The sequence below is a fragment of the Aotus nancymaae genome, unplaced genomic scaffold (assembly GCF_030222135.1).
Source record: "Aotus nancymaae isolate 86718 unplaced genomic scaffold, 86718_ANA_hifiasm-v0.15.2.pri h1tg000032l_0, whole genome shotgun sequence".
NCBI lineage: Eukaryota > Metazoa > Chordata > Mammalia > Primates > Aotidae > Aotus > Aotus nancymaae.
In genome coordinates, this window is record NW_026988445.1 from 16,733,478 (window position 1) to 16,745,933 (window position 12,456).

Genomic DNA, 12,456 nt, shown 5'->3' on the forward strand with positions numbered 1-12,456 from the left:
AAGATGAGTCAGGAGACTACGAAAGTGGTCCAAGAGAAATGACAACAGACTGGGAGAAGTGGCCAAGTGAAGAGATGGGGGTGCGTCCTGTAGAAGGGAGAGAAGAGCAGGCTTCCTAATGGGTGGTGCCATTTGGAAACAGCAATAGTTTTAATTAACCCATTTTACCCACTGTCATCTACCCTGTCTGGGGAAAAAAATAAAGAGAAATTTTCTGAATGTTCTTATACCTGAAAGTGAAACTGGTTCACAAAACAAACACATATATAATCCAGTGCCAAACACTGGTGATTTATAGAAATCACCCCAGTTTATTTTTTTTCAACAAAGAAAAAAAACACATTGTTCAATAATTCAGCATTTGGGACATTGGCAAATACTGTCTGCATTGTTCAAAATAACTGCTCCTGGCTGTGAGCTCTGTAACACATACTGATGGCCCAGGAACCTTCTTCCAGGGTTCAAATAAAACAAAGGACTCACACATGGAGGTTACGTGAGTCAACAAAAGATGCTCTATCACAATGTGCATAGAAACTCTTTGAAAAATATCCAGATCTCTAAAGGAATACAAACCTATTTGGTTTTGTTCTTGTTCACTTCGTTATTATTTTTTAGTTGTTGAAGAAAATGTTTTTTTATTGTAAGGAAGGAGTTATATGACTTTATAAGTGGAAACCAACAGGCCGCTGGCTAACACACACGCTTTCCCTCCAAGTCAAGTAGCTTTTTTCCCCCAAAAGCCTCTTTCAGGATTTTTGTTATGGTTCAGAAAAGTAAAGAAAATGATTTCAAGTATTCAATTCCTATCAAAAATTGGTATCAAAAGTAATAGATGACCTAATTTCTTTATAATTCCATGTTTTAAAAAATAACTTAAGAAGCAAGAGGTCCGGCCCTTTACTTGTATAAATTACCACAGCAGAACTAGAGTTTCTTAAGACAGCGTGGAGAAGAGTCCGTGTTTAGCACCTCGATCATCGATCTTAACGTTGGAAACGTTTCTGATACTGACGGAAGAGTCTTATAAGAAGGTGAAATACTGAAAAAGAAAAACACAAAGTAGTGGTATGAAAACTAACAAGATTTGCAAAAAAGGTGGAGCTTATGTTATAGTTATTCCTATGATTATATTCATTATATTTGTAATATTAGACAATGTTAGAAAGGCAGGGAGAAACTGGGAACAGAACAGCTGCTCCCACAACAATGGCCTAGGGTGTGAGCCAACACGTTAGGAGCTGCTTGGAAGTTAAACCAGAGCTTTGAAAAAGAAAATTAAACTCTGATTTACATGTCCAGCTGTGGTGCCTGCTGGGCTTGAAATCAAAAGACACAGGTTTCAGGTCCAGCTTCACTCCTTATTAGCTTTCCTTATTTCTCTAGGCTGCACTTCCCTGATCTGTCACAGGGAAAGTATTCTTAATTCAAAGTTACCACGAGCTCTGAATGAGATAAGGTATGTCAAGGTACACTGTAAAGCATTAACTACATGATGTAAGGTAGCGTTGTTCTTTCCTTAAAGAACTGTCAAAAGATTCACACTGTACAATTATGTAAGAACAGAAGCAAGACCTTTGGCCTGGTGGTTGTATTATTAAAACATGTGCAAACTAATAAACCCGAAACAAGAATGTACCAGGACAGGGTGTAACTGTTAGAAGCTTTCACTGCAAAGCTAAACTACAAACTGAGCAATGGTGGACTATAGGCACAAATTTTTGTTTTAAACAGAATATAAATTACCCAGCAAAAAAGAGTGGTTGCTATGTCAAATAGATGTGAAAGGCAAAACTGAGGGTGGCTGGGATGTAAAAAACCAGGAGAACAGGCAAGAATAACTAAGGTCAAAGAGTGAGGCTTGCTTATTCTTTATTAACTACTGAGACATCTATGAGTTTAATTTCACACACTTCAGATTCACACAGTCCTCTCTAGTGCTTCTGGAAACAAGAGCCAGGAACGATCATGGACTGCTAGACTCCTCACACACAGTGACTGTCAGGGATAATTCCTGGCAGCTATATACTGGCTCACAATACTGTCTGCCTAAGTGGCAATAAAGTGCCAACTTCAAAAAACTGGAGCCTACTTAGTTGCATTTTATTGCACTAAGTAGGTAGGCGAAGTGCTACCACTCAGAGTAATGTAAAATGGGCTCTGTCTACAGGTTCAAACACTCCTAAATACTGAGCCTAAGAGAAAACAGGCCAAAAGAAGTGAATACCTGATCATATAAATAAGACTTTAGTAATTTTCCTTCACCAACTACTTTAACAATTTTTTGTTCATGCTTTTTTGTTTTGTTTTGTTTAAGTCAGGGTCTCACTCTGTCACCCAGGCTGGAGTGCAGTGGTGCAACCATAGCTCACTGCAGCCTCAAACTCCTAGGCTCAAGCGATCCTCTCACTTCAGCCTCCCAAGTAGTTGGGACTACAGGCACACATCACCATGCCCAGCTAATTTAAAATTTTTTTTTAGAGAGGAGCAATTTCACTATGTTGCCCAGGCTGGTCTCAAACTCCTGGCCTCAAGTGATCCTCCCACCTTAGCCTCCCAAAGTGCTGGGATTATAGGCGTGAGCCACTGTGCCTGGCCTTCATCATCCATTTTTATCCATATACTCACCCTTAAAAGGTTATCTTGGCCGGGCGTGGTGGCTCACGCCTGTAATCCCAGCACTTTGGGAGGCCAAGGCGGGCAGATCACAAGATCAGGAGTTTGAGACCAGCCTGGCCAATATGGTGAAACCCTGTCTCTACTAAAAATACACAAAAAAAAAACCCCAGCCAGGTGTGGTGGTGCATGCCTGTAATCCCAGCTACTTGGGAGGCTGAGGTAGGAGAATTGCTTGAACTTGGGAGGCAGAGGTTGCAGTGAGCCGAGATTGTGCCATTGCACTCCAGCCTGGGCAACAAAGTGAGACTCCATCTCAAAAAAAAAAAAAGAAAAAAGGTTATCTTATACAATAGCAAAACATTTTAACCTTGACAAAGCAGATTAAATTCACTGTATTACAATATTAACTTATAAAAATAAATATAACAATTCCAGTTTTCACAGAGCTCCAAAGTAATAGGAAACCCCCTTTCCTGCTCCAGTTATGACACCCCCTCAAGCAGTTACCTTTTCAAGTTCATCCAGCTTTTGGCGATTTTGCTAAAGGCCTCTGAACCAGGGGCTGTCATGGCTTCAAAGTCGACTAACTGAAAAAGAATGACATTTAGGAATGTTCGTAAACATGGAGGACACAGTCTTGGTTGGAGATCTGTGTAACTCGTGTACCTTAAAATAAAAATCTGTAGATTGGAACTTAACACATAAACAAGTATTTCTCCCTTCCCGCTCCAACGTACCTTCCCTTTGGGAATTTTTCCTGCTACTTCTTTTCCACTTGCCATCAGTGCTCCCACGATGACCGAGTAAGCAATTACACTATTTAAATAAAGAACAATGGTCAATCTGTCCTGGACAGTCTACAGTTACCATGTTAAATTTCACCCATGGATTCCCCATCATGAAAGATAAATTTTATTTAAAAATTTTTTCGGATAAAACACAAAATGTTTCATTTAACATGAAACTATGTCTATTTGTTTTAAGAATAGTTACTAATTTGATATTAGAATGTATTTACTGGCCAGATGAGGTGGCTCACGCCTGTAATCCCAGCACTTTGGGAGGTCAAGGCGGGCAGATCGCTTGAGGTCAGGAGTTTGAGACTAACATGGTGAAACCCTGTCTCCACTGAAAAGACAGACAAAAATTAGGCTAGGCATGGTGGCTCACATCTGTAATCCCAGCACTTTGGGAGACTGAGGCGGGTGGATCACTTAAGGTTAGGAGTTTGAGACCAGCCTGGCCAACATGGCAAAACCTCATCTCTACTAAAAATACAAAAAATTAGCCAGGTGTGATGGCGGGCCCCAGTAATCCCAGCTACTTGAGAGACTGAGGCAGGAGAATCGCTTGAACCCGGAAAGTGGAGGCTGCAGTGAGCCGAGATCATACCACTGCACTACAGCCTGGGCAACAGAGCAAGACTCCATCTCATAAGAAAAAAAACACAAAAATTAGCCCAACGTGGTGGTGGCACCTGTAATCCCAACAACTCAGGAGGCTGAGGCACAAGAATCACTTTAATCTACGAAGTGGATGCTGAAGTGAGCTGAGATCACACCACTGCACTCCAGCCTGAGTGACAGAGCAAGACTCTGTCTCAAAAAGAAAAACAAAAAAAGAACATATTTACTAATTTAACAGTGTCACCAAGAACATTCATTTTCTGAGGAAAAAAAAGAGTGTTTTTTAATTTTTCTTTTTTGAGATGGAGTCACACTCTATCACTCAGGCTGGAGTGCAGTGGTATAATCTCAGCTCACTGCAGCCTTGGCCTCCGGGGTTCAAGCAATTCTCTTGCCTCAGCTTTCTGAGTAGCTGGGACTATAGCCACGTGCTGCCATGCCCGGCCAATTTTTGTATTTTTAGTAGAGACGGGGTTTCACCATGTTGGCCAGGATGATCTTGATCTCTTGACCTCGTGATCCTACTACCTCAGCCTCCCAAAATGCTGGGATTACAGGTGTGAGCCACTGCACCCAGCCAAAAGTGTTTCTTTTTACTAGGAGTTTCTTCCTACTTGTGTTTTTATTAAAAAATTTTTCCCCACACTAAACCACATTTAAAAGACCTATTTGTGGTGTTTTTTAAAAAAATTCTTCTAATATAGTACATTTAAAAATGTGCCTGTTTATATTTTAACAATTTCATGAGGCTTGGCTTTAAAATGCATATATACAATAAAGTTCATAAATACAAATACATACATTAGTCTTATTTTTTAAGCATTAGAAATGCTGCCCTTCAAAGAAGAAATGCAGAACACATTCTCACAATGTACTGATGGACAGATGGTTTGGAGCTTTGGGAGTGTGTGCGAACTGCCAGGGCTCCGAGGTGGCTGTCAGAGGCCTAGGAGATTGTAGGGTGCCTTTGCCTGCTGGCCTGGGGGCTTGTGGGCGAGGTCTGCTGCCCTGTCACTCCAGAATGAATAGAGGGCTGCAAGTGTACAGGTCTGGGGCAGGAGGTGCTTAGACGGTGTTGTACTTCTGCTCTTCGTGAGAGCAGAGAGGGGGCTGGCTGGTTCTGGGTGGAAGGGGCTTGCAAAAGTCTGGGGGACCTGGTATTTTAACCAGTGTTGTACTTTTCCCAAAACAAATTGGCTCAAGATAAAGATGGCTCTCACCCATGAGATAATGCACCCTAGCAAGGGGACAGGATGGCACAAGCACCTTCAGAGAAAGCTAACAAGTGCCATGGGCGGACACCAAGAAAAGTGAGTCAAGTTGATTCATGGGGTTCTCCAGCAGGGAAGACTTCAGAGGCTAAAGACATGTGCCCTGCATCCTCAAGGGCCCCAGGGCTGGGGCAAAAGGGGCAGAGATGGCAGGGAGGTGTGGCTGAGAGCCCACCCGAACCAAGGGCCAAAGGGAAGAGAAAAAGCAGCAGAAGAGAGTGGTGCTGCAGCCAAGGCAAACCAGGGCAGGGCAGGGCAGGGCTGGCACTGTGCACTGTGCATGCTGCCAAGCTTGAGCCCATGGTTTTCAGAAGGTGCTGGAGAGCCTCGGGGCACAGAGAGGAGCAGGAGCAAAGCTAGCTGTGGCAGGCAGCGGGCTTAGGGAAGAGAGAAACAGAAGTGTGGGAGGTGGAATCAACAGGCTGTGTAGCACTGAAGAGATGTAGGGATGAGGGAGAGTGGAGGACCATCAGAGCTGCACTTCCTTTGGTGTCACACATGAGCCAGCAGAGCTGCTGTGAGAACAAAGGAGGATGCTGGCTGTTCCGCACGGTGCCTGCACGTGGGCCCACAGGCGGTGATGTGCACAGGCCACACTCACATCACCTACTCAGTGGATACAACATCATGCTGATTAGATAACATTTATGTTTCTATTTTGTTTCATTGAGTTTTAAATACTACAACCAAACTTACTACCATGTTTAGAGGAGTTTTACTTTCTAAATCATTAATCAAAGATAAAGACATTCAAGTGTATTATTTTTAGCCTAAACATCTTAAGTTCAATAACTATGTGCCAGCAATGGCAAAAGGCCATTTATGTGATTTACTGCACACAGTACTGGGAGAAGGAGAATGAAATGAAAACTCTACAGTCATAGCCCTTGTTTCTAATGGCACCTAAGAAACTCTTGATGTACTCATACAAGTAGCAAGAATTTATCAAAAGTAATAAAAATAGTAAGGAGTGACTGGTGCCCCAAAAGTACAAAACATGAGGATTATGGGTCACCTGACAGCCCAAAATAGAGGAGAGAGAGGAGAAGGTTCAGTGAGAGGCTGGCAGACACCAAAAATAAAACCACACTGAGCACGACCCATGGTACACAGTAAACTTTCCATGAACTTCTGTTGAATGGATGAATCCCTATCCTGTTAAACCTAAGCACACTATATTAGAACTGCCTTCTATAATTCTTTTGATGATGTGGTAGATTAAGGAAATATTTTTTGTGCAGAATTTGGAAAAAAAATAGGGAGCCCCTTACCACTTCTTGGTGTACTCTACCTATAACCATAACAGGAAGGATAAACAAAAAAGAACACGTTTCTCAATTTAAAATAATTTTAATGACAGGCTGTTACTTACCTGGATCCTCGAGAGAGTGGCATTAAATTATAAAAGTAATAAACTAAGGATAAGATTAAGTTGCAGACAGCGTCAGCCTCCTAGAAAAAAAGACATTTTTGAGAAAATGTATTTGTGTTAATAAGTGCCTTTTAAAATTTTAATAAAGAAAATTGTTTCTCAGAAACAAAAAAAATTTGGAAGGGGCTTACCCCAAAAGATCTGGGTAAGCCCCTTCCTCTACTCCTCAATGAGATTTAGATGATGCTCAGTTATGTATATATACTCAGATGCTTAATTATATGGATGAAACGATTAAATGTTGGACAAATAAGGTGACTTTTAAAGGGTAAGGGGTATCCATCCACTTCCAGGGAGGGGGCGTGGTGGGGAGAGAATGTCCACCATACCCTGCTGCCTGCAACACCACCACCTCTAGTCCGGGTGGACACCAAGGGAAGAGGCCACAGACCAGCAAAGGGCCGCTAACTGCAAAGTATACACAATTTAATTGTACTTTCATTGCCATGAACTCGTCAGAATGAATCATGCAGTTTACATTCAAAAGCTCATTGTAAATCTATGGTTAAAGAAACAACCACAATGAAGGGAAGAAAATGGAAGAAAAACGTGAAGCCCAGCCAGGTCATTTTCACTATGGACCAACTTTTTTATATCATGTCAAAGCCCAAACTTATGATAATGTTGTAGCACGGTACTAAATTATTAATTTATTATCCTCCCCATTGCTGTAGTTACTAAAAACAAGAATTTTGGGGCTATAAAAACATTTCAAAAGAAATATTTTTAGGTCAAATTCAATCTGATTTCAAGCATAAGATGTACAATCTCAACGAAAGGGCAGAGGTTCAAAAAGTTTACAAAAGAATCACAGGACGAACAGAAAAATGGAAACAAAGAGAAACCTACCCCAAATTCTGATGAAAGAATCAACACTTTTCCTTTTGCTGTCAAATCTTTATAAAGTGCGTCTATTTCAGCATGATATAATTGTGTCCTTTCTTCTGTGGTTTGAGTTTCCACAGAAAATAATATATTGCCAACTCTGAAAGTACAAAAAAAAAAAGTGTCAAAGGCATGTATTATAAGTTCGAGCAGCCAAATGCAGAAAGTTTTTTTAAAAAGCAAATAGCATGCTGATGTGGCACTAAACATATACAAGAATGTACCTTGCCTTTCTAACTATAGACAAGCAAGCTAGGTTTCATAAGAATGCATTATTTCTTCATAAAATATGGCAGTTGCCTCACCTTTAAGTGATTCATTTGCTCACAGTTAAGTCTAACCACATGTACTTACTACACGAGCTTAAGCGAATACATGGGAGAACAATTACACATGGTAAAGAATACATTTAAATGACCAGTAAGTATTTTCTAAGCCACCCCATTAGGATTAAAGGCCAGAAGCAAGAATTGTGTGTAGGAAGAAAGTTCAGGGACTTCACCACTGTTTTGTTTTTTATGCTTTAGCTCCACTGAGGTTCTACGAAGGACCTAAGTTTGATATAACAGGCATTTTTGTGTGTGTGTGTAACGCCACTAGCAAAGTGTTGCACTTAGTCCTTGGATCCTACAAAGAAAAGCCCAGCTGCTGCCTTGATTGAGGAGGGAAGGGAGAAACCGGGCCACAAATTATTATTATTATTAGAAATGGGATCTTGCTTTATCACACAGGCTAAAGAGCAGTAGGGTGATCATAGCTCACTGCAGCCTCAAACTCCTGGGCTCAAGTGATCTTCCCACCTCAGTCTCTTGAGTAGCTGGGACTACAGGTATGTACCTGTAGCTATTTTTAAAAATCTGTTGCAGAAGCAGGGTCTCACTATGTTGCCCAGTCTGATATCGAACTCCTGGCCTCAAGCAATCTTCCCATCTTGGCCTCCCAAAGTGCTGGCATGAGCCACCACTTCTGACCAAGGGTCATAAATTATTATGAGACCATGATTCAGGTCATAATGTAGCTCATCAGGAATCAAAAAAAGAATCTAATTTGGACAACACAGAGAAAAGCAGGAACGGTCTCATGGGAGAAGTGGCCTGAACGTGGGTCGGGATGGGAGTGACAGAGACCCAGATGTTGGAAAGCAGAAGTGAACTGGGGAACAAACAGTCCAGTCGGACTAGCAGGCCAGGTTCCAACAGGGAGATGGTCCAGGTCAAGCAGGAAATGTCGGAGGCCACTTTATGAGAGACTGTGAATGCCTGGCTGGGAAGCTGGTTTTGTAGCGACAGGCAATGGCCAGGTATGGAGAGGGAAGAGATTTTCGGAGTTAGGGGAACACCCAGTGGGGTGGAGCTTTAGGAACACTGCTGAAGCTGGTGAAGCAGGAGGCAGGAAATGAGATGCCAGGCAGAGTCTACTCGAGGGGTCGGGAGGCCCAAAGCAAGGGAGGAAGCAAGTGGGGTGACACAGGCAAGTGAGGAAAGATGTCACACTTCAGGGGGAGAAACTTCATGTACAGTTGACCCTTGAACAACATGGGTTCCAACTGCATGGATCCACTTATATGAGGATTTTCTTCTGCCTCTGCCACCCCCGAGACAGCAAGACAAACCCCTCATTTTCCTCCTCAGCCTACTCAATGTGAAGATAATGAGAAGACGTTTATGACGATGCATTTCTACTTAACACATAGTTAAGTATATTTTCCTTATGACTTTTTAAAAAATTAAATTAAATTAAATTTATTTATTTTTAAATTTATTTATTATACTTCAAGTTCTGGGGTACATGTGCAGATCGTGCAGGTTTGTTACATAGGTAAACACGTGCCATGGTGGTAGTTTGCTGCATCCATCACCCCGTCATCTACATTAGATACTTCTCCTAATGCTATCCCTTCCCAATCCTCCCACACCCTGCTATTCATCCCCTAGGCCGCACCCCTCAGGCCCTGGTGTGTGATGTTTCCTTCCCTGTGTCCTTGTGTTCTCATTGTTCAACACCCACTTATGAGTGAGAACATGCAGTGTTCGGTTTTCTGTTCTTTTGTCAGTTTTCTGAGAATGATGGTTTCCAGTTTCATTCATGTCCCTGCAAAGGACATGAACTCATCCTTTTTTATGGCTGTATAATATTCCACGGTGTATATGTGCCACATTTTCTTTATCCAGTCTATCACTGATGGGCATTTGGGTTGGTTCCAAGTCTTTGCTATTGTGAACAGTGCCACAATAAACATACATGTGCATGTGTCTTTATAATAGAATGATTTATAATCCTCTGGGTATATACCCAGTAATGGGATTGCTGAGTCAAATGGTATTTCTATTTCTAGATCCTTGAGGAATTGCCACACTGTCTTCCACAATGGTTGAATTAATTTACACTCCCACCAACAGTGTAAAAGCGTTCCTATTTCTCCATATCCTCTCCAGCATCTGTTGTCTCCTGATTTTAATGACTGCTATTCTAACTGGCGTGAGGTGGTATCACAATGTGGTTTTGATTTGCATTTCTCTAATGACCAGTGATGATGAGCTTTTTTCATATGTTTGTTGGCTGCATAAATGTCTTCCTTTGAAAAGTGTCTGTTTAATCACTTTGCTCACTTTTTGATAGGTTGTTTTTTTTTTTTGTAAATTTCTTTAAGTTATCCATAGATTCTGGATATTAGCCCTTTGTCAGATGGGTATTGCAAAATTTTTTTCCCATTCTGTTGGTTGCTGGTTCACTCTATTGATAGTTTCTTTGCTGTGCAGAAGCTCTGAAGTTTAATTAGATCCCATTTGTCTATTTTGGCTTTTGCTGCCATTACTTTTGGTGTTTTAGTCATGAAGTCCTTGCCCATGCCTATGTCCTGAATGGTATTGCCTAGGTTTTCTTAGAGTTTTTATGGTGTTAGGCGTCATGTTTAAATCTTTTATCCATCTAGAGTTAATTTTTGTATAAGGTATAAGGAAGGGGTCCAGTTTCAGCTTTCTGCATATGGCTAGCCAGTTTTCCCAATGCCATTTATTAAATGAGCAATCCTTTCCCCATTGCTTGTTTTTGTCAGGTTCGTCAAAGATGAGACGGTTGTAGTTGTGTGGCGTTCTTTGATTTTCTTAATAACACTCTTTTCCCTAGCCTACTTTATTGTAAGAATACAAAACATAATACATATAACATACAAAATATGTGTTAATAGACTGTTTATGTTTTTGGTAAGGCTTCTGGTCAACAGTCAGCTACCAGTTAAGCTTTGGGGGAGTCAAAAGTTATATGCAAATTTTTGCCTGGTAGGAATGGGAAGGTCAATCCCTCAACCCCTGAGTTATTCAAAGATCAAACTGTACTTATTTAGTAATTAAATTTCTACTTGAGAATCTGATCTGAGGATACACATCACAATGTGTGAAAAGGTAGGAGAACACTTTTTACATTAAATAGCACGCCCTGTAATCAGGGAAAATGATCTTTATTGGGAACATACTTTGATAAGAAGCTTAGGGTAGAGATCAAGACTTCAAAGATATGGAAAAGCCCCAAAATCTGGAAGTTGCTGAACTGGTGTTTACTCATGAAGGCCTGTTTAAGTTTTGACATGGAACTTGAAGAGGTGGCTCCCTGTAGTTTAGAGGAAAAGCACCTGAGAAAGCCAGAGCCCAAGAGGCAGAGGGGCCAGAGAATGTGAGTCATAGCCTGACTGCTGAGCAGGTGGAAACCAAGGGGAGGGCATGGCACTTCCCAAGGCTATGCACCTGAAGATGGGTATGGGTGCGTGTGGGTGTGTGGGTATGTGTGCGCACGCACAGCTCAAGGCAATTCCACCCACAATTCAAGGAATATGGAGCCTGACAGACAAAGCTTGGATTTCAGATGTAAATACAACTGTTAATAAAAATGTTCACTGCCGTGCTATTTATAAAGTAAAACAATGAGAAATACCCTAAATGGTCAATAACAAAAAGATCAGTCAGAGAAATTCTACATCTATACAATGGAATATTATACAGTTACTAAAAATACTTTTAAGATTGGGGAAATGATCATGGTAATGTAATGGTAAGGGTAGAAAATAAACAGGTTAAAAAACAGTAAGTACAGTATAACCTCAGTTTTTAAAGAAAATAACTTGATTTTTATTTTGTTAATTTTGCTTATCTGTATATTCTAAATTTTCTATAAGATTATACTACTCATTAATAATTAAATTTAATATATATATTTAAATCTACAATGGACTTCATTCCTCATCTTTTTTCATTTTATTATTAAAAGGCTCCCTCGCCCCCCAAGGAACTTCAAGAACCTAGAAATGTCTTCCACAAACTATATCATACTTAGTACCTCTAAAGTCCTTAGATTTAGACAGTCAGAAAATGTATTTGCTGGTGTAATACTTTAGGTGTCACATTTTAAAAAATAACTGGTTATAACTGCTCACTGGACCTTGATCGTTTTCTTTTTTTTGAGATGGAGTCTCACTCTGTTGCCCAGGCTGGAGTGCAGTGGCGTGATCTTGGCTCACTGCAGCCTCCACCTCCCAGGTTCAAGCAGTTCTCTGCTTCAGCTTCCTGAGTAGCTGGGATTACAGGTGCCCGCCACCACGCCTGGCTAATTTTTGTATTTTTTAGTAGAGATGGGGTTTCACCATGTTGGCCAGAATGGTCTCAATCTCTCAACCTCGTGATCATGATCCGCCCACCTCACCCTCCCAAAGTGCTGGGATTACAGGCATGAGCCACCACGCCCGGCCAATACTTTTCATTTCAGGATGGAGCAAAAGTTCAATGCGACAAAACTCTGCGGCGACAAGCACAGGCACCCTTCCTGCCTCCAGTCTCTAGTCTACACCCACATT

The 12,456-nt window shown here is 41.2% G+C and overlaps 1 protein-coding gene across 12 annotated transcripts in view; it reads right to left on the minus strand.

Annotated features, from left to right (window-relative positions):
* Window positions 1-270: 270 nt before the first annotated feature.
* The window catches only part of TTC13 (tetratricopeptide repeat domain 13), a 74,253-nt gene continuing 62,067 nt past the window's right edge, over window positions 271-12,456 (minus strand). For 11 of the 12 annotated variants that reach the window (XM_064383589.1, XM_064383588.1, XM_021677364.2 and 8 more), the window contains 5 exons: window positions 7,578-7,713; window positions 6,669-6,748; window positions 3,357-3,435; window positions 3,127-3,206; window positions 271-1,042 (listed from right to left, as the gene is read on the minus strand). In XM_064383589.1, the coding sequence (XP_064239659.1) occupies window positions 928-1,042; window positions 3,127-3,206; window positions 3,357-3,435; window positions 6,669-6,748; window positions 7,578-7,713 (490 nt within the window). In that variant the 3' untranslated portion in view covers window positions 271-927. Of the gene's footprint in view, window positions 1,043-3,126; window positions 3,436-6,668; window positions 6,749-7,577; window positions 7,714-12,456 lie in introns of all 12 variants that reach the window. The other variant, XM_064383590.1, reaches the window with a different exon arrangement.